General features: G+C 40.3%; 3 protein-coding genes and 1 non-coding gene across 4 annotated transcripts in view; 1 reads left to right on the plus strand and 3 right to left on the minus strand.

Annotated features, from left to right (window-relative positions):
• The window catches only part of LOC140941811 (uncharacterized), a 61,218-nt gene extending 55,996 nt beyond the window's left edge, over positions 1-5,222 (plus strand). The window contains 1 exon segment of the mRNA XM_073390823.1: positions 432-5,222. Coding sequence (XP_073246924.1) covers positions 432-3,373 — 2,942 coding nt within the window. The 3' untranslated portion in view covers positions 3,374-5,222.
• A 1,160-nt stretch (positions 5,223-6,382) lies between these two features.
• LOC140941812 (enoyl-CoA delta isomerase 1, mitochondrial-like) lies at positions 6,383-10,239 on the minus strand. Its single transcript, XM_073390824.1, has 5 exons — positions 10,050-10,239; positions 8,879-9,061; positions 7,843-7,862; positions 7,054-7,232; positions 6,383-6,691 (listed from the first exon to the last, which is right to left on the minus strand). The coding sequence occupies exons 1-5, from the start codon at positions 10,209-10,211 to the stop codon at positions 6,528-6,530; spliced, it is 708 nt and encodes a 235-aa protein (XP_073246925.1). The 5' UTR covers positions 10,212-10,239; the 3' UTR covers positions 6,383-6,527.
• Positions 10,240-13,841: 3,602 nt separating this feature from the next.
• LOC140940862 (lipase maturation factor 1-like) lies at positions 13,842-24,705 on the minus strand. Its single transcript, XM_073389833.1, has 11 exons — positions 24,443-24,705; positions 23,208-23,514; positions 22,627-22,637; positions 21,771-21,919; positions 21,255-21,320; positions 20,500-20,667; positions 19,252-19,429; positions 16,975-17,128; positions 15,944-16,133; positions 14,950-15,062; positions 13,842-14,166 (listed from the first exon to the last, which is right to left on the minus strand). Exons 1-11 carry the CDS (start codon positions 24,624-24,626, stop codon positions 13,971-13,973), a joined length of 1,716 nt encoding a protein of 571 aa, XP_073245934.1. The 5' UTR covers positions 24,627-24,705; the 3' UTR covers positions 13,842-13,970.
• Positions 22,153-22,225, minus strand: Trnat-agu (transfer RNA threonine (anticodon AGU)). The gene has a single exon. It is a non-coding gene; the product is annotated as a tRNA-Thr (tRNA).
• Positions 24,706-25,784: the final 1,079 nt, after the last annotated feature.

Below are 25,784 nucleotides of genomic sequence, written 5' to 3' on the forward strand. Positions count from 1 at the left end.
AACCAGGTATGACGTCACTCATAACCATGGTGGTCTCTGTTCACCAAAGAAATTTCAAAGGTATATGTAAGAAAAAAAAAGAGATATAAATGGGAGGTACGAGAGAATCTAGCCCCATTACATCGTCTCCTAGAAGTGCTAAGATACGCAAACGTGTGGAAGGTTTTTTTTCTTTCTTGTGTGTTACCCATAAAGAGGTAATGACGAATCCACACCTTAAAAATAACAAAGATGAGCTCTATGGCATAGACGAGGTATCGTGCTGGCTTGACTTTTTTTGCCTTCTTTTTGGACAAACTATGAGGGAGAGCAGGCGGCTTCCAATCTTAGATCCAACACTAATATTAATATTCACATATTGAGAAACGGCGCGTAAAAAAATTTATGAAGTACACTTCAGTGTTGCTAAAGTTCGTTCAATTTCACTGCAGGTTTTGTCCAGGAATTACCCAATAACGAAAGCGAGGCCCTAAATGCAACCCAAAACCTGAGCGACACTAATTGGCTGGACCGTTACACGCGAGCTATCTTCTCCGAGTTTGCCATTTACAATGCCAATACAAACTTGTTCAGTGTGGTGACACTGTTATTTGAACAACTGCCAACGGGAAGTCTAACGCCCTACCCAAGCATTCTGACGCTCCGTCTTTTCCGGTACGTCGGTGGTGAAATGTACTTCGTCATGACCTGCGAAATTGTATACCTCTTGTTTTGTATATATTTTGTATTTAAGGAGATCAAACAGTTTGTAAAGAAAGGGAAGGAACATTTAAAGAACCCGTGGAGCGTACTGGAAATCTTTCTGACATGTCTTTCCTTGACAGCAGTGGGCTTGTACTTTGCCAGGCTGGCTTTCACCAACAGTGCGTTAAAAGCAATGAATAATAATCTTGGAACAAGCTTTGTAAGTTTCCATTACACTGCGTTCCTAGACGAGTGGCTTAATTGCATAATCGGGATCATCGTTTTCCTCTCGTTCCTGAAAGTGTTTCGTTTGCTGCGTTTCAACCGCCGAATGTCAATGCTTCAGCAAGTTCTAAAGCGATGTTTCACCCAGTTGATATCTTTCATGATCATGTTTGCCCTGGCGTTTCTCGCATTCGCACTCCTTGCATGCCTTGTTTTTGGGCAGATCATGGAGGGTTTTGGAACGTTCTTGGATAGCTGTGCTTCTCTGATGGACACATTACTCGGTAAGTTTGCATTGAAAGAAATGTCTCAAGCCAATCGTATCATTGGACCCATCTTCTTCTACAGCTACACAGTGTCAATGATGTTTATCCTCATCAACATGTTTGTCACCATAATTAATGATACTTTTACTGAAGTTCGCAGTGATGTAGGCAAGCAGTCGAACGACTATGAAATAGTAGACTTTATGATTCACCGCCTGAAAAAGAATATTGGCAAAACAATAGGCCACGCCATTCATCCCGTCTACAAAGAGCCAAAGTCTGATCTGGAGCTCAAGTTTGACAAAATCGTCGACGACGCCGATAATGTCATGCATTTTATGAGAAACATGACATTTGAAGACTTCCGTAAAACTCGGTGGTTCCAAAACGAAACATGCACTGAAAAGAAGAAAAACCTGATACGGTTGTTAATGGAAGTGGACTGGGATTATTATGAAGATGAGCTCTGTGATTCCATTCCTGTTTTTGAACGGTTTCTTAGCGAACGTAGCGAAGAGGAATTGGAGGCAATGCTGCAGTCCTATAGACAAAAGCGTATGGTGGAGGATCTGGTATTCGATAAAATCAATGGTGAAGATAGCTCCTCCCAAAGCGACAGTGACAGTGATGATAGCAGCGACGGCCTTGATAATACAAGCGACGATGAACAATCGAGTAACGACGAAAATAGATCGGAAACTGAGCCTAATGCCGAAAGTGACCGACGCCCGTCAACTTCAACATACAGTACTTCATCAACGATCTCAGCTAAAGTTCCAGGAACTGCAGCTAGAGTGTTGACTCCCTCTCTACTAATTACTGATATGAGACCAGAAACTGTAGTGGAATTAGAACAACATGTTGAGGAAAACAGGAGGAAAAGTTCATTTGCTGATCAGGGAGTGTCTGACAATGAGCTGTTGGCAATTCTTGAGGACGTACAGCGCGATGTAGAAAGTCGGTGCGCCACAGACGCGGAGTTGGACAGCATTTTATATGAAGATACGTTCACTTCACAGAGATGCGACAGTAATCCAGAAACCTCCTTGGCAGACAAGAAAACGAAAAAGCGAAAGAAGACTGCAGAATTGCCAGTCGAAGAAAAGACGATCAAAGAAGCTTGGGTTACCGTAAGTCTTACCGCTAAAGAACCCGACGACGTATACGAAAATACGGCAGAGGGAATGGATGGTGAAGAAAATGCGAAAGCTAAAAACAAAATGGGAATGGAAACTGCGTCTGAAGTAGAGAAGAAACAAAACAAACGCGTAAAGAAGAAAGGAAAGCAAGTTAGAGAGGACCATATAAGTGCTGTAGAAGACGGCGAAAGAAAACCAAACAAAACTGGAAAGAAAAAGAAAAAGGGTCAAGATGGAGTTGATGTGGGTGCCGAAGAAACAAGAGAAACAAGAGACGGTGAAGGAACTAAGAGGAAAAAGAAGAGCGCAGCTTCGCTGAATTTAGAGGTTATTGGCGAAAGTGATAAACAAGAAACGAGCGGACGTGAGGTAGCAAAGAAGGAAAAGAAAAAGAAAACCATAGCCGATAAAGCCAAAGAAGAAGACAACGGCGAGAATGGCAGCGAGGAACAAGTCGAAAGAGAATCCAGAAAGGAAAGCATAGAGATATCCGCAGCAGAAGAAGAGAGACCGAAAGAGGGTGAGAGGAGGAAGAAGAGAAAAAAGAAAAAAGAAGCTATGGAAGAAAAAGGAGAAGAAAAGACAAAGGGAGACGTCGACGAGGAAACAGAAACAAAGAAAAATTCGAACGAGTTCAGTGAAATGTTTGAAGAAGTGTTGGGCTCTAGCTGCGAAGATCAAACCGGGCTAAAAAAAAAAAAAAAAAAAGGCAAAGCAAAGAAAAAATTGGTCTTGGAAGAGGAAGACGGGTCAAGTTTGTTTAAATCTGGCGAAGCAAGTTATGGATCAGGGGAGGAGCAAAAAGAAATAAAGTTTTCGTTGGAGGAATCCAGTGCTGAAAGGAAGGAAAGCGCTGATCAGACTGGGCTAAGAAAGACGAAGAAAAAAGGCAAAGCAAAGAAAAAATTTGTCTTGGAAGAGGAAGACGGGTCAAGTTCGTTTAAATCTGGCGAAACGAGTTATGGAACAGGGGAGGAGCAAAAAGAAAGAAAGTTTTCGTTGGAAGAATCCAGTGTTGAAAGGAAGGAAAGTGTTGCATGGTCATTACTGTTTAAGTGACATAAAGCAGAACTTTTCAAGGCTTTAAACATAGCGTGCGTTTTTTTAAAGGATTACATCTCGTGTTTTTTCCTTCTTTTTAATTGTTATTTAACTAGCCTTCACGCCTGTTGATGTTCGCGCGAAGGAAAATGTTTTCTTTTGTCTTAACCTAGTCAAGCGTTCCTTGATTGTAGCACCAAAACAAAGGCTTTACGTCAGCTATGACAGACTGAATTTGCTTGTGAGCAACGTTGCTCCAATGAAATTCATGTGACGTCCGATTCCCAAGGGAATGTTTCCCCGCTGAAAACATCACAAATGGAGTTTATTGGTAGCTGACACGTATATTAGAAATTTGTCAAGCACCAGTTTTCTAGCAGCTTTTGCGGTACGCGCATGGGGTATGCGGTAAGTCAGCTTTCAACTGTAAACTGACGGGAGTTAAAGTTAGAATTTAAAAAGGCGATGAAAACACTCTGGAGTTAGCTATTGGTCGTTTTCATCAGATTTGAATCAGCTGTCTCAGAGAGAAAATCCATCAATTTAAATAGACGGATTAACAAACAGATAAGTCGGGCAGGATATTCGTTTAACACCAACACCTACCCCTTTAAGATCGATAATCCACTCGATATCACTGAGCGGACATTTGCGACTGTTTGCAAATGGGTGAGGCTGTTCATATTTTTTAGCCTGTGCCAGGCTCTCAAATAGTGAAGTGGGGACGTTTTAAAAGTAAGAAAGCGAAAATAAGACGCGCGCGACTTGGGAAAGGGGGCAGTGGCAGCGGGAAAAATGGCTGTTTCTCCCAAGCCCCCGCGCGTTTTTCTCATCTCTTTTTACTGAACGACTTTTTACCACTATCTCGGAGCCTGGAACAAGCCAATGTTTTTTTACCCTCTGAAACGCTGATTTTCTTAATTTTGAACTGAACAGTTGTCGTACACATGACTTGATCAACGTTGTAAAGAGGCCCGTGTTTTGAAGGGGTGTTTGTTTTGGGAGCTTATAGAAAACTTTATATGAAACAAGGTACGCGTTAAAAAATTTCCCAAATATACATGTATGCTGCAAATAAATTAGGCTCAAGGTGGGGTAAAACGGGCAACAAAAACGTGCAACTTGTTTTGAAACATTGCTGCAAAACGAGTTGAATAGCGACGTTGCGCGTTTTATTAGCTTCGTTCAAACCTGTCCTGCCACAAATTCGATTGTTGCAGGTTGCAAAAATTTGTTGCAGAAAGTAGGGAATACGTAGTTCTACTTTTTAAAACAAAACCTGTACTGATGTTGCGCGTTTTGCTTCCCCGAAAAAACTTGTTTGACAGCAAGTGACGCAACTTCCGCGTAATCTTAACCATCAAATGTCAGTATTCGCGCAACTTGCAACAACCTGATTTGTTGAAGACATCTTTGAACGTGGGTGGTAAAACGCGCAACAAAGCTTTTCAACTCGTTTTAGCTGCATGTTGAAAAACAAGTTGCACGTTTTGTTTCCTGTTTTACTGAAGCTTTAGTTGAGATCATCAAGCGAGGCGGTCGTTGCTTTAATATGCACCTCATTGGTTAATGAGTCCGGTGGAAAGTACCATCAAGGAACGATATGAAGCTGTTTTTTCTTTAGTAGAAATGTATGTGGTCAAAATATGTCTAGTGTAATGATAACAGAGATCACTTAAATGTAGAAACGTTATTACGACAAAAATCAGATCTTTGGCCAGAACCATAACTTTCATAACTTACGTAGAAAAGAAGATTTCGCAAGACATTGTAGAAACAGTTATTATTAGAGTAATTAAACTTAAATAGAAAATATATTTACGCGAGTCTATCTTGTTTTAATTGCTTTAAAATTAGGAAAGTTTCAAATAAGGCAAGCACATTTTTCAGTGACATTCTCACCGCCGTCGTCGCCGTAATAGCTTAAGCTTCGTCGAAACGAACTGAACCGGGGCAGCCGACATTTTGCATGGAATTCTCGTTAATTTTTGAATGGCTAACGAGATTTCAAATTTCGATACCTTTGAAATGCTGAAAATGTACTAATAGAGGCTCTCTTTTCGTGATATATACTGTGATGTTCGCAAGAACATACCACGAAAGACTAACCTCTTCTCGCAGGGTTTTTTACGCAAATTTGTGACCGATTTGAGACAGGATCGGTCGCAGAGCTTGACCATGCTAAAAGCAAAGCCCTCGAAAGTACTTTTAAAAGTTTTTTGTCCTACGTTAGACACAAGAAACTGCAAGATTTTTTTACCGGAGCCACTGCATTGGTTGCCTCTCGACTGGCTAACTTTCCGCAAAGGAAAAGGCAAGCTGAATTTATATAACTTCCTTTCCCTCCCTTATCGAATCTCCCCTCCCCTTCCCCCAGAGTCTACAGAGACGGACGGAATGGTTTCTATTGATGTTTTTAGCAATGCAATGGGACTTTGCTCAGGGGCACCCAACGAGAATATAGTTCAAACCACTTAAACATAGCATTGTTAAACGTATTTAAGTATTTAAACGGTAGATATAGGCATATTTTCATCCCCTAAAAATTTTTCATCTGCTCGGATTTCCCAACTGAAAGTCTAGTGATCCGAAAATTATAGCGATCAAAACTTACCTCTTCGAAAATTTCAGCCAGCAAAAAGGCTCCCGAAAATTCTAGGTGTCCTTTTTAGGGTAAAATCCGTTTTAAATAGGCAATTATACCATTATATAGATGTTCGAAAATCCTAGGAGAGGCAGGCAAGCAAGAAATTTTACAACAAATGTTCCGAAAATTCTAGATCTCAAATCGTCTTCCGAACAGATATTTTCCGAAAATTGTCGTTGCGTGCCCCTGTTTACAGCGCGCATTTCGTGTGCGGAAGCTCTACTATGAACCCGACAAGGCAGGAAACGTGGAGTTTTATGAAAAATTCTATGATTTTATTGCTTGTGTTTGCACTTAGTATGATGAGTACGAACATAGATCCTGGAGTGCTTTTATTTGCGTGGCATTGGTTTATAGACAAAGCTCTAGCTAATGCCGGCTTACGTCTTGCGTCTAAACCACCCTTGAGGTATGGAAGGCCTACGCAAAAGTACAGACTGTTCTGCAGTCTAGCAAAGGGGAAATACGTGGCCTACACCATGACTTAATTTCACAGAGCTTCCTCAGGCCCTCACAGGACATAATTTACTTTTTTTTATGCAACTTTTCAACTTGAAGGCCTATTGCTTTTTGGACTTCTTCGTCCATTATGGAGTCAACAAACTCTTTGATGTCCTCTTCGCGCCTGTTTTCCAAAGCCTCCACGGCATCTTTACGCATAACCATCTTAGTCAGTTGCATAGTCCTCCCTGCATGAAGAAACTTATTGAAGAACAGTAGAAGGAATATGCTATTTCCGCGAGTAAAGAGCACAGTGGAAAAAAAATTCACGAAGTCGTATAACACAAACTCCATACAAATATCGGGACTATCGCCTATTTTTGCTTTTAAATTTCTCGCCTGCTGCTCTTTTTCGATTGCTTCTTTAGTTAAAAATCCGGCAACATTATATTGTATCGAATGCTGTAAACCACACCTTAAAAACTTCATGTAACTATTCAAAATGGTGGCACGCTGGAAAAAAAGGCAATTTAAGTCTTAGGTCATATTTTTGTGCAATAAAATCGTTTCGCTTGCTTTTACTTTAAACTGTTTTAAGAACATTTCTCACCAGAAAACACTGTCAATTCATTCAGTTGCGATTTGGCTTCATCTATCAGCTTCTCTTTCGGAACAACTTTGTCCACCATTCCAATAGCTAAGGCTTCTTTAGCAGTGTATCGCTTACTGCTTAAAATCGCCTTTTCAGCAGCTCCTTTGCCAACAACAGCTGCAAGATTGTTAAAAACCCTAAAAATAAGTAAATAAATAAATAATAAGTACGGTTTAATAAACAAGCTAGACAATTTTAACAATTTTAAGAACAAAAAGTAGACTATTGGCTACAAGCTTTGATAAAACACAAAACACAAGATCAATGAAAACCTTCAAAATTTTCCTCCACTCACTAATTTAGATCTGTTCAATACCTCAACAATCGTTGGGTTTTGGAGAAAACTTGGAGCTTAAAGAAGCTAATAAAATTCCACTTTTGTTTATTTAGTCTTCATAAAATATCAACACATGCACCCCTGGACCACACCCTTCTACCACTTGTGACGTCATCAATTTTTAACGCCCATGGGAAACTTTGAAAACCTGACTTGTGCAGAGGGGTGAGACCTTGCAAACAATACTCAAATCTGTGCGATTCTTTCAAATGGGTCAGAGAAAATGCAAAAAATCATGTCACTTCGACCAGAAGATTCCGATGAAAATCTTACTCAACTTCTCGCTTGTACTTCCTTCGAAATAATTTCATGATCCTCGGAGTTTTCGCAAAAACAATTTTTCTTTTTCGCTAGATGTTGACTAGAAAACGGCTTCACTAGTGTGTACTTGCTATTACTGAAAAACTTACCAGAAAGGTGGCGGAACACCCTAAAATAGAAAACAAAAAGTTGAATAAAGTATAAAAAAAGTATTGTGACAATTCGTTAAAATTTTTGGCCACTAGCAGGCTATAACTTTCAGCTGTGGCGGGAGTAATATGTTAGCTCCTCCCACCTGGTTTGCCCACAGGCAGACAGAAGTTAGTAAACGAGTAAATAACAAATGAAAACAAAAAGATAAGATTAACGACTAAGATATATCAATAAAATCAATCAAATAAAAAGATTAAGAAATTGAAAAATAAATAAATAAATAACAAGATATCAGTCCAGACGTATAAAGTCAAGGACAACACTTTATGTCTCACACATGTTACAAACCAGGTGATAAAACTCATGTTAGATAACATAACTGCTAAATTGACCAATGTAAGGTAATCCAAGACAGCCTTGGATTCTGCATTTCAAATCGTGGATTCTGGATTCCAGATACTTGATTCCAGTCTTTGAAAGGTAAAATTGGATTCTGGATTCCAATTTTCCGTGGGATTCCAGATTGATTGAGCTGTATTCCGGATTCCAAAGCCCAGGATTCCGGATTCCACTAGCAAAACGTTCCCAGATTTTGGAGTTCAAATTCCCTTACATGGGGTGATGCTAAAATAAGCCTCAGTACAAGTTATTCTACACGTTAAACTAAGCCATCAGTTTTTGCAGTCTACATCATAGAGCTGTGATCAAGAACCATAATGACTTAGACCTAGACATAATGACTTACCCTAGAGTGACTTTTTCTTCTATAGTTAATAGACCATTTTTACAGTTGTATAGTGTTTTTGCTTGCCCTTACTGGAAATGGCCCCGCTTTGTTTGGAATGTGACTGATTTTCGATGAAAAGCATCATCACATTATGCATTAGAATGCCGCGGCTTTTTACCAAAACAAAGTTACCGCTATATAGCCTCTTGCTTGCACTCAAAGGCCATGTTACTTAAGAGGGCAAATGTAAAACTGGACGTAACAGGAAAAAATGGATGTTCTTAACAGATTTAATTTCCCGATTAAACTAAATAATGTCTATGAGATACACTTACATTTATTGCAGCAACTGTGAGTAGTCTTGAGCCATACATGCGAAGCCACATCTCCTGAAAAGCTTGCCAAAAAGTTGAAAGCTGCTTCTCACTAGAAGGCTTGTAAACTTCTTTCACAAGATCAAGGCCAGCAGAGAATACTTTGGGAAGGCCCTGATTAAATATTGATTTTGTCACTGACAAAGGGTGGTGGAAAAAAACATTGAACCTCAGTCCATGCCGAACTACCCCCAAGGACTACTCATATGGACTACCCTAAAATGGACTTTTTAATGCCACTGACATTTTATAGTGATTAAAGCTGGTGAGGACAATGAGTGAATCTGGTTTCACCAGGATCATTATACTGGGAAAATTGACCTGAAACTTGATTCACGCAGTTTCCTAACACTAATGAATAAACTTCAGTGATGTAGTCCACGCTTAAGGGCAGGTAGTCCACATGGGTAGTCCATATGGGCAGTCCAAGGACTGGGTGAGGACTGGGGGTCAGTGTTTTGTCCACCACCCTGACAAAGGCTCTATAAAGTGCTATGTATGTGCAGCTGGTGGCCACTCTCCACCAACTTCCCCAAGTTTTATAGCTTATGACTGGAATTATTTCCAAACTCTTTACATGAAAATTTTGTCATATATTCTTAAGAAGCAAGTGCTGGCACACTGGCTGGAGGTTTCAGCTTGTAAGTACCATGAGGAGTAAAATAGCCGTTCTAACAATTTAAGTTTTGAACCTGCCTGACTTGTCGGATCTGGCACAGATCTTCAAAAATACTGTAGCACCAGGGAAATATATTGTAAACCCTGATGATGGAAATTGCTTGCCATGCAATGGAGCACTGTTTCCCCCTTTTCACTGTTATGACTGTGTTAAAATATTTACTGTTTATTAGCAAAATGAACTGCATCATTAATCAGAGAATAGAGCATCCTTTTCACTCACCTCAAAATGTCACACAGGAGAAAAATTTTAACTACGACAATCTAGAGGTATATATCAGGTTGGAGAGACTCTTTGTCGTCAAGTTTAATCACCTTAAGAGTGTCATTGCTATCTATGGTATTACATAAACTTTACTTGATTACATGTATACTACCTAAATTACTAATTGGCTTGTTATTTGACTAAAATAATTTTACTTACAGAGGTGATCATAATTCCACAGCAGTCTTGATCATTTTCCATTTGATCCAAATTTTCATTTATTTCCTGTAAAAAGTCTAAACTAAAGCTGTTAACTGGCTTTCTGTTCAGCTCTAGGACAGCGACTTTCCCTTGTTTTTCAACATTTACAAGTGATGACATTCTCCTCACATGATGACAGCCCAGGCATAGTACTGCAAACAAAACCAATTAAAAAGGTAATTTGCTTCACACAATGAATATCTCCTTAAAGCCACCTGGGTAGATTTGCCTTGCAAATATATAGAGGATGTTGTCACTTTAAAAAAGGTTCTTTGTATCTTATAGGCTGAGTAGTGTAGTATATATACAGTGAACAAAGAGATCAGTCTATGCATTGAGCAGCTACTACTACGCAAAAAGATTGGAAAGTGGTTCAAGTTGCTTATAAGAGGTGGCTGTAAAATTTACTGGAGATTCCAGTTATATACATGTACATTTAAGGGCTACGACAATTTTGGAGTTTTAATATGAGAAATGGTTGTGGGAGGTTGTGCACACACAATAAAACAACCTACAATAGGTTGGTGAGGTCAAACCCAAAATCCGCTGAATGATTTAGGGTAATTTGTATATAAGAGCAAGTGAAGTGAAATAGACATGTATCGCTGTGTTTCCTCAAAGTTGTTTTCCTTTTGAAAGCATAAATTCACATGAAAGAATTATGCTTTCACAAAAAAATATAAAATGAAACAAAGCAAATCAAAAAGTCGTAAAAGAGCCAGGATATTTTAGTTTGATGGAAACAATAGATACCAGTAATTTGCATACTGATGAAAACAACTTCTAGCGCAATTCAAAACCATTCAACTTCACATTTGTTTTTCTGAAATTCTATACATTCTGCTGGCTTAAATCCTTAAAATATTTTAAAAATTCAAAATAATTAACAAGTTGAGCGATTGCTTTTCCTAATAAAAGGACGCAGTAGCACGAAAGCTTTGAATTATCGATTTGCTTAAGTTAACTTTGCATCATGGAAACGAATAAGCTAACACTTCACTGAGAGAGTCAAAGGACACGAAATGCCTCGGCAATCCTCTGTGAGCGCACAAATAGTCATGGGAACCGCAATTTTACCGTTGACGAAGATCAATAGACAGAATTCTGTAATGTGAGGGGTCCTCAGGTGCTGGTGACCTCTCCCCTTCCTCTCCCCTTGTCAATAAAAATTAATACCATACACAGCACGTTATAGCAGATCAACTGTAAATAACTGTCTCTCATTGCTGGACATTGTCTATCTGGAGTTTACCTCCATGCAGTCAGGTATAACTAATCATACTACAGTTGAAACTCCTGTTAGTTACTTCAAACAATGTTTTCTGATCAAAGCTTCCACCTCTGCCAATAGCAGCGAACACCTCCCCCACAAAAGGAATGATATCAAAGAGTTTGAGCAACAACATTTTTGAACGACGCTCATCAACTGGAAGAGGACTTTTTGCAATCTTGGGGCATAATTTTGAGCAAAGTTTCAGGCCAAATCATCTCTATGAGAAAAAGACACTTGGGAATATTTGCAGGTAGTCTGTACTAGTAATTAATCGCTTTTCATGTAAAAATAAAATTTGTTGTTGTTGTTGAATACAAATTTGGTAGCATCATGTCATACTGAAAGGGAAAAGGCTTCAACTCACTTCTGGTTGACACGTGTCACTCAAAAAGGTGTTTGCTCAAACTCCCTTTTTATCAGTGCAAGACCTTTCTACTGAAGTCACCCAGAATGTTCCTGCAAAGACCTTCTCCATTGGTCGGATTATCAAAGTGAACACACCCGAAACTGCCAATTAAGTTTCATGTCGCAAACATTCAGAGATGTGAGTATTCAAACTTACCAATATTCATATATTTAAAAGAAATTTATGGTAGGGGGCAAATATGCCCCCTCCCCCACCCCCTCTGTATACATTTGTACGTTTCTTTAAACATTTGAGAGCTCAAATTTAGGGCAGTTTAAGGCCGAGGCCAATTTTTTATCAAACTTTTGAGACTTGCAAATTTCAGTATGGTCAATCGGTCTGTGCAAGTTTGTATGTCCGCTTAATACAGGTTTCACTGTATTTTGAAAAAAGTTAAGCAACAAAGCTTGATTATCGACTTTGGTTTAGCGCGAGGGTTCGAGTTAGCGGGAGAGCGGTTTGATTTAACAACTGTGGTCAGAGAAGAGAAAGTAAACGACCGTTTGATCCAGGCCGGCGAAGCTAACAAGAATGGTGATACATCTTCACTGTGACAATAATAGCCACTCATTGCCAAGGACCAGAAACCGGCTGTGTAAAAGGAAAGCAATGATGGGGGAATGCTTATCGATAATAGCCTACGTGTAACCGCACCCAGCGTCTACGAATATTGTCCGAAATCGAGTTATGTGACGTCACTCTTTTTGCAAGAAAATATACAATAGCTTTTCATTGGCTGCCCGTTCGATCATTTCTGTCGGAGGCGCTCATTGGGTGAAATGTGAAACACTCAAGCACATGGTAAAATTCACGGAAAAATGGCGGCGAGATTGCTTACTTCGCAAATGAGACTTACGAAGCTGCTTTGAACCAAGTTTTTTTTGGAACGTTCCGCATTCCAGAACTGCCCGAAGAGCAACTGTTTTTTGTTTCTCCGTTTTTCCTTTGTTAGGGGGAGTGGGTTGCGGCTATACGTAGGCTATTATCGATAACGCGGCGTAATTTCGTCACCAGCTAGCATTGCAGGGGAGAGGAGGGGAGGATTGAATTCCAGTCACATCCGCCCCAGGCCTTGACTATGAAAGCTGTTGCACCTCGCTGGAAAGATTTTTTCAAACACATACAGATCTAAGTTACTAACAACATTAACCTGAACGGAAAGCGAACGTTGCAAAAAAAAAACACAACAACAAAACAAAAAGATCAAGAACTAAAATGCTGCAAATCAAATCAGTAAATAAATAAGTATTAAAATAAGAAAGTAAATAAATGAATGAGTGAGCACTCGGAGGGCTTATTGAGAGATTCAGTATGCTACAGACTGTAGATGAGTCGGAAGTGAACTTAGGCAGGTACAAAAAGCACCTGTTATACAGTAAAACCGAAATCAACCAGGCCGGGATAGGCTCCAACTTCCCCCAGTTTACCCGCCATTTAACTGCGCGAGCTACTAGGATGCCTCCTTGTGCGGGGGCAAAAAACTTGACATTTTTTCTCAGAGCCCGCTTAATACGGACACCCGGACAATACGGACACTATGGAATGTCTCCTTGGTGTCCGCATTAACCGGGCTCCACTGTAAACCAAAGCTGACAAGTCACGTGATTGATGTTTTCATTAATCAAGTGGGTGTTATAATCAGTTGGCCATGCAATAGACGGTGACGTGACTGACTTTCGTGACACATGGCGCGACCAATCACGTGGACATTTTCATAACAAGTTAGCTGGTTAAGTTGATGTTTTTGCTAAATAGACCGATTGACTTTTTTGCCGTTCTCGTTGCCGTCGCCGTTTAGACTGAATTATACGATTTTATTTTTTGCTTGAGTAAACTACAGGTTTATTGACGAGAGTTTCACTTCAAGTCCTGGCTAAATCTATGTATTCCTGCCCACCCCTCATCTACCAAGCACAAGTTTCGTTGAAGACGCGTAATGCATTCTTGATCCGAACAAATTTTCGCTTCGCCCGACCAAAAGAATGACTTGGTCGGAGCTTTATGCAGCTTCGTAAAAGACTAAACTAGACACTCCAAAGTAGAACGCAAAATCAACAAATTCCTGAAAGAGTGGTTTTTTGTTCCTTTTAACATTCTAATTACAAAGTGTATACCCTATAATTAGGCATTTTTCTGTTGGCTACAAGCCATTTTACAAACATTGTTGAGATCTAAATTGCATAATATTCTTAGTTCAACTTTAATGTGAACTTTTACGGCTTTTCTTTAGCTTAGGCATTTTCCATCCATTAGACCTGACGTACTCCCTGACAGCTTGTAAGTTAATTGGCGGGAAATAAGAGCCTATCTTTGTGCGCGTCCACCAATATCCAGCCCTAGCTTCTCGGCTGCCAAGCGTGGTGAACTTGTAGAGGTAATGTTCTCCCCGGATAAATCTAGAAGACAAGAAATGCAATACCAGTTGAAGTCAACCATTCTAATGCTAATCATTAAAAAAAGGCTGGCTTTCACAATGACGGAGTCGGAATCTGAAGAGCAAAGTGTTATGATCTAGTGAAACCAGCGTTCCGATTAACAAGCACAGTGACTGGTTTATTCTAGTTCCGATGATTACTGGGACCGGAAACTGTTTTGTTTGCCTTCAAGATCGTCGTTTCAAGTTTTGTTTTACCAATATAGGTCATGTGATAATACTCTAGGGAACTGTTTCTTTCAAATTTCGTCTTATTCACGTGCATATGTATGTACCCATAATTTTCGGAAAGACAAAGAGTCAAGTTCCCCTGGGCCCACTATTGGGAAAACAAAACATACAATAAAGTGTTTTCACATGACGTCACGTCGGCCATATTGGTGTCCCAAAACAACGAAACGGCGGCCATGTTGGTGTCCCAAACCAGTCCTGTAGGAGATGAACTCTTTTCTTATGCAAATGATTTCTTTTGTTCCAAAACATTTGCATAGATGCTGGCCACGTGAGTGAGAACATCCTATCTAAAGAGGTCTATTCAAAGAAGTCATGAACGGAATTGGAAGAAAAGGAAACGGTCTGATTCCTTCAACTCCGACTCTATCGAGCTTATGACACGTTACGACGAATGGGAAGATAGAGATTATGCAAAAGTTAATATGAAAACTAGCGTTTAGTCCGAGTCGACATGTAGTACAAGTAGATAGAAACCCCAGTATTGTGATAAATAACCTGAAAACAAACTTACGTTGGAGGTGTACCATTTATGAACGGGTTATGAGCGATCAGAGATGTTGCCTGCTCATCATTAACAAGAAGCTTGGTCGCAAAGTGAATCAGCCAGGGATTGTATTGATAATTCTGAAAACAGACAGTTCATTGTGCCTGCATAAGGTTTGTTTCGTACTACTTATAAACCAAGGAGGGACTAGCTCATTCGGTAGAGCGCTTTACTGCAGAGCGGAGGTCACAGGTTAAAACCCCGGGACGGGCTGATATACAGTGTCTTAAAATACCCTAGAAACGTAGGTACTGCCTTTTCCCAGCAAACAGCTACACCTTCCCGTGGCCCGGATGACCAGGTATGAATGGTGCTCCCGTGCGTTAAAGGGCAAGATAAGTAGACCTCCTCGCAAAAAAAGGTTTTGATATTTACTATACTACTCTACGGAGGACCAGTACAAGAAAAACACCCAACAAACGTTCAAACCTGTAGCAAGACAAATAGTTTTCTTATTGTGCGTTCTACATCCAGTGGAGTTGATCTGGAAGATTAAGGGTGGGACCGAGGAGGGGGGCGGAGGGGTGGGTTTAGGTCTCAGAACTGGGGCTAGAACCAATAAAAACCCGACCCACATTAAGCTTCTCCTCCCTGATGCAAACCTAGTCTCGATTAGCCGCAATAGTACTGACTCGTCCTCAACCGTCTACCTAACGCGCACGGAGGGGTGAGAAACCATCCTCTGCGCCACTATGAAGAGACTAGAAACGTCTGGGACTGACGAGTCAGACAATAATACAAGGCGAGTATTCTTGCCACGAGCTAAGCCACCCTTCCTCCAAGGTAACCAGTCAAGTCGACCGAAAGTCATCTCGCCAGAAGATATATGTCGCACAAAACCAAAGTTACGTCGCCCAAAATTTTTAGTTAAAACTCTCAGCGACATAACTTCAGGCGAGACAAATTTCAGGCGACTTGACCATAAGACATGTGCAAGTAGCCTTATTAACAGCATACTGACCTGAAAAGCTGCAAACCACATTAGCCAGTCCAGTCTGTAGTGATATGGTGAAATAACACATGGCCGCCTTTTTGGGTCACCAGGTTTACACTGAAACTGATATTCTTCCCAAATGCCTCCTTCATGATCAGGAATAATAGTTAAGTTTCTTGTTCCTTGAAATATAACTTCAGTTCTCTCTTTTGTTACACTGGAAAAGGAACGTAAAAGGTCAAACAGTGCATAATCCGTTTTCCCTGAACACACGGATGTTGGGGCTTGTTCCTGCGATAAATCGCATGAAGTTCAACATTTTAAACTTTATTTGCGCTTAAAGCAGATTGACAAAACACAACTGAAACACACAAACAAACAAGTAATATTAAAATAAGGAAAATTGTACACGTAAATATTTGGAGCCTGAATGCTAAATATTGAAAACAACCAGAAGTATATATCGAGTTAGCCTTCAGTTGATTCAGTTAAAATTGAGAACTAGAGAAAGAAGGAAATTAGATATAACGATATCAACAAATTGCTTGCTTTTCCGTGTAATTTCCCTCTTAGTATCGAAGCTATTATGATGCCAGGTAGATTATGGTAGGATAGTGTGTACACTGAAACTGGAGGTTTACAATCACGTTTCTCAATACTTTGTAGTGCAGGCGCGTGAACCAGCCAACCTCGTCTCCAGGAAAAAGCGCCCTGGGGACGAGGTTGTGAACCAGCGTCCTTCTGGCGGGAAAACGTGACAGCCGTCGCCATTCTACCACGAGTTTGAGCGGAAGGGAGTTAAGTTTTAGCATTTTGCGGTCGGTAGAGGTCTACAACCTCCTTCAATAAAAATAGCCGTGTCAACTTTTCTGGTGAAAAAATAGAAAAATGAAACTTTATAGGTGTCTATTTTTCAAGAATACGCGAAAAAACTTTAAGTTAAACCTCGGCCTCGTGGGCTCGTACTCGTCTCTCGTCTATCGTCTCTAATTCTTTATTGAATTCAAAATTGTCGAAGATCATGAAGGGTAAGCAGCGCGACCTGTTGGTTCCTTTACCTTCCAAAAGCTCCGTAAGTGTTCACTATTCTGAAGGAGTCAAATGAAGTGTTCATGGCCTGGCGAGATGAGAGCAGGTTCTGCACCACCGGAATACTTAAATACGCTATCATGATACCAAGCATGACCTCAAACACACGACGAACACAAAGACCTAAAAAAATATAACACACGCTCTACAACATGATCGTGAAAGTCACAACTCTCTGCTGAAAATACACAAGTTTAACCATTTAAAAAGGTAGAAGTTTACTTTATTGTACACGGATCTTTTATAGTCGATCACCCAAAACTGAAAACGGTGCACTCTTTTGACTATTAAAAGACCTTTTAAGGCTTGCAGTGTCATTATTTGTATCGAGTCGGTAATCCACACCACAAGGAGAGTAAAACGTGTTTATTTTACATGGGTAGCTCAAAATAGTCATCACCTAGGGCTACGTTCATACTATACCAGACAGTCGACACGAAAAGTTCTCGGGAAAATGTGTTCACACACATCGAACATCGTGCCTGAGCGATTAGTCGAGAGGGCTCGAAAATTTACGTCCACCTCATTGGATTGCAGTCATCGCTCACACTAGAGACCTTAAGATCCGAGGACGGCGACGGCAGAGAAAACGTCGCTGAAAAAGTGAATTCGCGTTCTTTCAATCTTCATCGCGATTACTCCAAGTCACTAACTTTGTCAAATGTAGGCGAGTCCTCCTAAAGTTGAATTTCTAAGAACCATATCCAAGTTCAGAAAAAGAGAGGAAATTTCGTCGTGGCTTGTGTACGTCCTCTGTACACCGTGAAATTCGTAGTCGTAGTCGTCGTAGTCGTAAAGTGACGGCAAAGAAATGTACAAAAAAGCGTGATGCTCGTGCAAAATTGTTGTTTTGTTAATTAAACTTATTGCTTTTGTGGCGTTCCCGTTGCCGTCGCCGTCGTCGGATCTTAAGATCCCTACTTATTCAATTCTGCTACGGTCAGCGGAATAACTGTTCACACTGTATCAAAGTGTGGCACATAGCCTATCCGATATGTGACGCTTCATTTTCGGGATCTGCGCAGAACAGCTTCGTTCTGTTACAGAAATAGCGCCGAAACAAAGTTCAAACAGAAGCCCTATCCAATAGGATTTTCGTTCCGACGCAAAAGCTACCCGGTATAGTGAACATAGCCTTAGGACAACGGTGCGCTCATGTTCCCACACCCTCTCTCTCTAATACTGCTCCGTTTTACGGGTATTTAAAGCTACTAAAGCTACATTATATCAAGGAAAGAAGTCGAAAAAAGGATTAGAGGTCACACGTAGGAATCGACCTAAGGAAAGGCCGCGCACTAATCCTTCCTCCTTATTAAAGGTTCACCCAATGAGCACTCATCTTGTTTGTAGCTTCTTTGCACGGTGCTGTATTTGGGAGCATCCCAAAAGGTACATAGTCCAAATTAGATATCTGAAATAAAACGTGGTGATGAAAGAGCGAACATGGAGCAAGGATAAAGCACAGTCGGTTAGTGCACGGCCCTCTCAATGCGGAAGGTCCCGAGACCGATTTCCAGGTGTGACCTCAAATCCTTGTTTCGACTTCTTTCCTTTCCGAGTAGCTTTACTGAAGTAACTTTAAATACTTGTATAACGGAGCACTGATGTTCCCTGCTAGCAGAGGTCTCTCACGACGAGGCAAAAATGAGAGAAAGGAGAGAGACTCTCTCATTTCTCTCATTCTTGCCTTGTCGTGAGAGACCTCTGCTAGCAGGGAAGCACTGATGGAGAGAGGAGGGTAAAATGAGCGCACTGTCGGTCTCAACACGTCAACCGGAAGTGGACTTTATGCACACTCGAGTGGGGATTTTGAACAAACGTTTGGGCAAAGGGTCTCTATAAGAGTAAACAACCTTAGCAATACAAATTTTGTGGTGTCAAAGCATTATAAAAGAGGGAAAAAGCTCACTTCCGTTTGACGTTCATGGCTCACGTAAAATAAGGAACAGCTTAACTTTCACTGGATCACTATACGTTTCAGAAAAACTGCCCACCTACCCATCCCCTAAACCAACATTTTGCCCTAAGTGACACAAAAGTGTTAATGTTGGCTTAGGGAAGGGGTAAGCGGGGCAGTTTCCCAGAAACCCACTTCCATTAGGGTTTACTTACAGAAGTGGTGTAGCATTATTCCATTTGCACAGGTTATAGATCAGACACGTGTAAAGTGGGTGCTTATGGGAGGTGAAAACCAAAAATAGTCGCTATCTGTTATTAATTTGGTAGAATAAAATGAAATTCAGTACCCCATGTGGGCCTTGGTCCAGCACCAGCCTTTTGAAATTGCTGTATTTTAATGACATCGTTCTTAGCTGAGGACGAAGAAAACAGAAAAGCCAGACTCTTGTCATCAAAGCTCATCAGGCTTGGTACAATGGTCAGCCAGTTTAAAAAACTCAAGTTACCACTGATTATTAACATGACCTGCAGAGAAATGCAGTTACAATGAGTAATTCCCACTTGATATTAGAAAGCATAAGTAACAATCGGGGACGGCGAGGGCGACGTCAACAAGATCGTCCAAAAAGCGGATCAGAAAAACCAAAAACTTTGCATGTACATAACGCTTTTTCGTACATTTCTTTGCCGTCGAGACACGACTGCGGCGTGAAACTAAGAGGCCGGGAGCTGTTTACATGACACCGGAATGACTGTCATTCCGGAGCGACTTCATACCATCTCCATATATTTCTTTACATCTGTTCACATGATACCGTGAAGAAATTTTGTTCCCGTACAGGTCATTCTGGAATGAGTTCATTCCGGTTTTCATTCTGGAATGAAACTCACTCTGGAATCATATAAACAGCCCCTAAATTTCACTTTTTATGGAGGACGTGTACGCAAGACTAAGATTTTCTTCTTCTTTGTATAAACTTAGATACAGTCCTTTACAATTCAACTCCAGAAAAATGCACCAACATTTAACAAGTGGAACGAGGTGGAGTAAGAGCGATAAAGTTTGAAACAACGCGAATTCACTTTTTTGAAGTGACGTTTTCGCGGTCGCCGCCTTCGTTGTTGCAGCTTATTTGGTGGTACTGGAAAGGAGCAGATCGGGATGGTGCGTGCTGTAGAATTCTATTGCTCCTTGATGCGTCAAAGTTTAGAGCATATAGTTTTCTCCCGCGTACAGTCAGTGGCCGCATTGCAGAGGGAGCATAGATGTAAGGTTGGACGTCGGCCAGTTAAGGCGCACTATATAGCCGAATCAGTCAGTCTTTTTGTCTCATCTCGTCTACCCAGACCAATGACGACACAGGTCACATAGAATCATTGTCACGGGCTCTTTTACGTAATCGCAGATTAACTGATGCTGGCGTTTGAAGATGAAGGAGACACTGAGAACAGGATTTTAATCACAGCTAGCATGTTCTCACCAGTTTAGTGTAAAGACCTTTGGTGTTGGTCTGGCCGGGGTATATACAATGGCGCAACGTTACATAATTAATCAAAATGTTGTGAAGAGGCCAATATTGTTAAAGGATCCTCACCTGAAATAAAATCTGCAAAATGCCACATGTAATTCTAAACGGTCTTGTAAGAAAGATGAAAAATGGAACCACTAATTCTATGAAGTGATTTGTCAGAGTCTCAAATTTATGGAAAATCTCAGGAGACTGGTGCATAAAGTAACTCATAGGATTTGGCACTGGCTGAGTCTAAATAAACAAAAAGAAACAAAAACCCAATGATCAAAGACCTTACAGATGTCCAACAAGCACTCTCTCCTCAGCAAAGGCTTCTGCTGGGTATCCCAAAAATAGCAACAATCGAAAAATAAAAAGCGCGCTCATCGTCCCCCTTGCACTCTCTTTTTCCATTCTCCCCATCCTCCCTTCAACAAAAGAAGGCCTCTTCGGAGGAGAGAGCCACAAGCATGCCATCACAGCAACATAATCCTGTAATTCATCTGCCATCCACAAAGTTCTTAAAAATACATTGGCCTTTACTTTGGCAGTCAGGGTGGGGAAGCCAGGGGTCCTGCAGTGCAATGAGTGTATGTACATGCATGGATAATAGAAAGATTGGGTCTTTCTATTATCTATGGTACATGTAGGTCTGTTAATTAGTTTAAATCACAGACAAAGACCTTGTTTCTACTACTGCCGAAATAAGACTTATCATGAGGCTTAGATTTATCACAACCACTATACATTTAAGGAGTTTTTTATGCCTATTCATGCACTTCATGCAACTAAAACTATAGATAAACCATCAGCTTGAAGCTTTTTTAATAATGACTTACCTCATAGTGATAATTCATGCATGTCAAGTCTCGCCAACACTGATCACCTCTGATCTTAATCAGCCCCTGTCCAAAAAATACAATGGTATTAGAATGATTAGTAATTACCTACGTGTATGATAAAAAAAACTGATTGTGTTGCTAGACTACAAAATAACATTTTGTTCTTGATTTTACCATCAAAACCCTCTTTCTTTTAACTCCTTCTTGAGTTTACACCCTCAAAGTTCTTCCAAATTATGACCTCCCATGATTTCTGGAATCCCATTTCCTCTTGAAAACATACAACACTTAAAGAAAAGTTGTTGCTGGGCTCAAGATTTCAAGAAAGGTAAAGAAGGCAACTTTCAACTTTAGTTAAAAATATTTATTCAAATAATTAATACTATTTATTTGTTGAAGAGAATTGCTGGTCAGTGATGACGAAAACAAGATACCATGCAAGTGCTCATAACAGCTTGCAGTCAAAATACACAATCGCCTCCATCTTTACATGCATAATATAGCAGAACTTACAGCACCAATCATGATACGAAATATAAGCCATCTGTATCCCCAAATGACAACAAGAGGTGTGGGTGTATGGACAGGAACTTGCTGCATTTTAAATACTGGACACAGAAAGATTGCCAAGAAACCTGTTTCAAGAAGCTGTGACTCCCAACCTGAAATGAAATAATCATCAAACCACAGTTAAATATACATGCAACCATATGCAGCATAAAACGTAACAAATCAATAACTATAGATGGCGAGTCACAATAATTTATTTTCAAACTCAAATCTTCAAAATAAAAAGAAATTATGCAGCTCTGTTAAAATAAAATGAAAATGAAGAAATCATCGTCGCAGTGAACGCAATTTATGCAATTGTGTAAAGAAGCCAGAAAAAAATCCAGGACTTCAACGGGGTTTGAACCCGTGACCTCACGATTACTGGTGTGATGCTCTACCAACTGAGCTATGAAGCCACAGACGTTGGAAGCAGGTCAATTGTGGGTTCATATGTTCCTGTGAAAGAAATGAGTGTTAATGATATATGAAATAAATCATATATGGACTATAGAAATGAAATGAAAACGAAGAAATGATCGTTGCAGTGAACGCAATTTATGCAATTGCGTAAAGAAGCCTGAAAAATATTCAGGACCACGTTGAAGTCCTGAGTTCATATGTGATTTATTTCATATATCATTAACTCAACTGAGCTGATCATAATTTCGAGTGACTGACAGACTTTTAAAACCCATGTATATTCCTACAACAGATCATCTCATTTGTCATTATCACGTAATTAAATAGCAATTAATTTTATACAACGACTTTACATTTGATACACGGTGTACAAATAAAAGCAAAGTAGAGTACATACCAAATGAATACCTTGCTCAAACATAATAGCAGTGAAAGAAAAATAGTATTAACAAAAGTCAGTGACAGATATTTTCATTCAACAAAAAATAGTTATTGTCTGCTAGAGCAGAGCTAACATCAATACAGTTATAACTAAGCACACGACTGACAAACAAAAATGAGCCCTTTTTAGCACATTGAATAAATAAGTCTAATTAAGAATGATAAACCATGTTCCAGTGAATGAGAAACTGCCCTGTTATCTTTAGTTAGGGACACAAAGTCTATTTCATTTCAGCCTTGCACCTATGACATGATAAACATCACTCTCTTTCATTTCAGCATGATCTACCTTCTAATTTACTACCCCTTATAGTATTTTTTTGTTACCACACTGCAGGGCACTTTCAACACAGCTACTAGTAGTTTTAGCAGCAAGCAGTTGAAGCATATTCACATCACATCAGGGGGTACAGATAACCTAGTAAAACAGACCTGTTCTGACTAATAGCTGGTAATTAAAGGGCCAGTGGAGAGCTGGTTCCTGGAAGGTCATGCATTAATTTATTTTATTAGATACAATTAACTCTAAGCTCTTACCACCTCTGTCCAATGTTGACAATAGAATGGTATAATACCCAAAGCAATGTCATGATAAACATATTAGCACATCCAAAGACCACAACAACTCCTGAGAATAACATCCCAGTATACGCTAGTAGATCCAAATGTTCGTCAATTCTACTTTTATCAGTGTAAAGAAGAAGAGTTGGAACATGAAGAATTTTCCTCCAGCTGGTATCTGAAAAGTGACTTTCAATCCTCTTCAAGTATAGGTCAGATGGAAGAAGTCCATTTTTGCCTAAAAGTTGTTTGCTCTGGTTAGCTGCAACGGCAAAGCCCACAACTGCAGAAAGAAAAAAAAAAGACAAAACGGAAAAATCTGTTAAAAGCTACACACTATGTATGTGTCCCTTCCTGCATAACACTAGCTCAATTAAGAGAGACTAATGTTTATAGGTTCTCCTCATGTGGCTTTTTGGCAAGGCTATGCACTGGCAGCACCCAGTGGACCCTAGTGCCTTAACCCTGTAGTATATTATTGTTGCACCTTCAAACTTAAGGCTTTAATTAGCTAAACTCTTACTATCAAGCTTACAGGAAAACATGGCAGCAAAGTGCAAAAGGCTAGCTCCTTAAAATACAGTCACTGAAAAGACACTGACTGAGACTGCAGGCTCAGAAGCACGGGTGACACAAAACCTAACAGTTCATAATGTCCATACATACAATTGTCTTCTATGCATCACATCAAACCCTATAACTTTTCCTTTTCAATTTCATGCCATGCAGGATATCAAAGAGCTGGTGTCAACAAAACATAGATTCGATCAGCCTCTGGGAAGTTTTATATTTTATCCTCACCCCCTAAAAAGTTGGCTGTAAATCAAACCCCCAATGAAATGAAATCAGAAAGAGTTCATTGTTATTTTTTGTTTGCACCTTTGCCTACAGTAAAATCTGAAAGGTCCACCTCAATGTTGCCAGCTTCTTTGCAGATAGAGTCTCCAGGGACCCATTTCAAAACCTGTCAACCTTAGCAAGGGTGGGAGATAAAAAAGGGAAAGTTCCTCTGTTACCCTATCATTAACTTACTTTTTGTCATATTTTGTATTAGGGAATGCTGAGAGATTGAGAGAGATTCCTACAAAAATGAGGTCGCAAATGGCACATCCACTTTGTACATTCGACCCTTATCAAAATTTCTGCACGGTGCAGTGCTAAACTGCATCATAAAGAAAGTGAAACTTTTTACTAAAAATTTGTAAACTTACGGTAGATAAAACTGAGAGATCTCAAAAGCACAATTCGTGTCAGCCAGTACGTCCCAGCTTCCACGTTGTCAACGTCAACTTTCGAAGACTTGTTTTCCTTTTCGACGTTCCGTTTCTCTTCCCTGCCTTTCTTCTCTCCATTAACACGTCCTTTTCTTTTCCTTATTGCGTCAAATACCTCCATGATATTCTAACACTCCTCAAGGAAATAAACAAAGATTTCTCGAAAGGGACCTCACTACTACCTCTACACCGCGATTCATTCCCCAGGCGCCATCTTGGTTGTTTACAGTATGACGCCACGACAAATGGCACGAGGTGATTGGAGCGGACCATTAAGGTTCGTTCCCGCGAAAATGCCTAACTCGAAAGAACTCGAAAGATATGTAATGCACCAGTCAATTGCACCCCCGGCCTCCCGACCCTTGCGTTATGGCGGGAGTTAGCGGGGATTCAACGCGGTTAATGTGTGTTAAAACACACATTTAACAACGTGTTGTCACCGGGGGTGCGGTGAAATTAACAAGATGCCTGTTCTTCGGAAGCGGGGACTGCAACCCACAACCAGGTCCCGTAATGACCCAAATAGTCGTGTTCCACTTACTTTCCAACCGGATTTCCCGAAACATTTTTGTAAATGGTAAAAAACCTGATTAAACTGGTCCTTAGCAGTTTAATCAGCCTAGTCCCTGAGCGTCCTGAACTCTGGTTCCCGAGGACAACAAGGCAAGAGGGAACGCCTAAGGACTGGGCTGGAGATTTTCCTATGATACCATAACGTAGCGCTCGCGAGTGAACCAGCGCTATTTGGGCGGGAAAACGTGATAGCCGATGTCATTCTCCTTCGGGTTTTAGCGAAAATGTCCGAGTGACGGAAACAAGTTATCAATTGTTGGAAGTTTTATCATTTTAAAATCGAGAGAGGGCTTGACCTCCCTCAGTAACAATAATCGTCTTTACTTTTCTGGTGACAAAAGGGAAAATGAAGCTTTTTGGGGTGGCTATTTTTCGAGAAAATGCGAATCACGTCCTCGTACTCGTCCACTCCCTCGCATCTAAAGGTCCCCACTATCGACGGTATAGAAGGTCATCTATCAAGCTTTGCGTCAATTAGACATTATAACGGCAGAAATGTCAATGAATGAATGCACTGATAATCTTGAATGACAATCTCTTTATTGAATCGCTCAGCCACTGTCTCAAACCCAAACGCACTATCGGAGGTTAAACCGGCATAAACGCGAATGTAATGTCAGAAAGAACATTCTTTAGCACTGTTCAGATAAAAGACATTATCAAGTTTGCCGATAAAAGCTGAAGCCACGATCTTCACAACGCCATC

The sequence above is a fragment of the Porites lutea genome, chromosome 6 (assembly GCF_958299795.1).
Source record: "Porites lutea chromosome 6, jaPorLute2.1, whole genome shotgun sequence".
NCBI lineage: Eukaryota > Metazoa > Cnidaria > Anthozoa > Scleractinia > Poritidae > Porites > Porites lutea.

What these genes read in the sequence shown, in the direction of transcription:
- LOC140941812 (XM_073390824.1), bottom strand. Translation starts at nt 10,211, where the DNA reads ATGTCATCACTTGTAAATGTTGAAAAACAAGGGAAAGTCGCTGTCCTA. An exon ending in CTCATAGACATTATTTAGTT is followed by an intron (nt 7,863 to 8,878) that starts TAATCGGGAAAT and finishes TTTCTATTTTAG; the next exon opens with GGTGTTCCGCCACCTTTCTG. An exon ending in GGTGTTCCGCCACCTTTCTG is followed by an intron (nt 7,233 to 7,842) that starts GTAAGTTTTTCA and finishes ACTTATTTTTAG; the next exon opens with GGTTTTTAACAATCTTGCAG.
- LOC140940862 (XM_073389833.1), bottom strand. Translation starts at nt 24,626, where the DNA reads ATGGAGGTATTTGACGCAATAAGGAAAAGAAAAGGACGTGTTAATGGA. An exon ending in ATCTCTCAGTTTTATCTACC is followed by an intron (nt 23,515 to 24,442) that starts GTAAGTTTACAA and finishes TTCTTTCTGCAG; the next exon opens with TTGTGGGCTTTGCCGTTGCA. An exon ending in TGGACCAAGGCCCACATGGG is followed by an intron (nt 17,129 to 19,251) that starts GTACTGAATTTC and finishes ATATTTTTTTAG; the next exon opens with GTCTTTGTGTTCGTCGTGTG.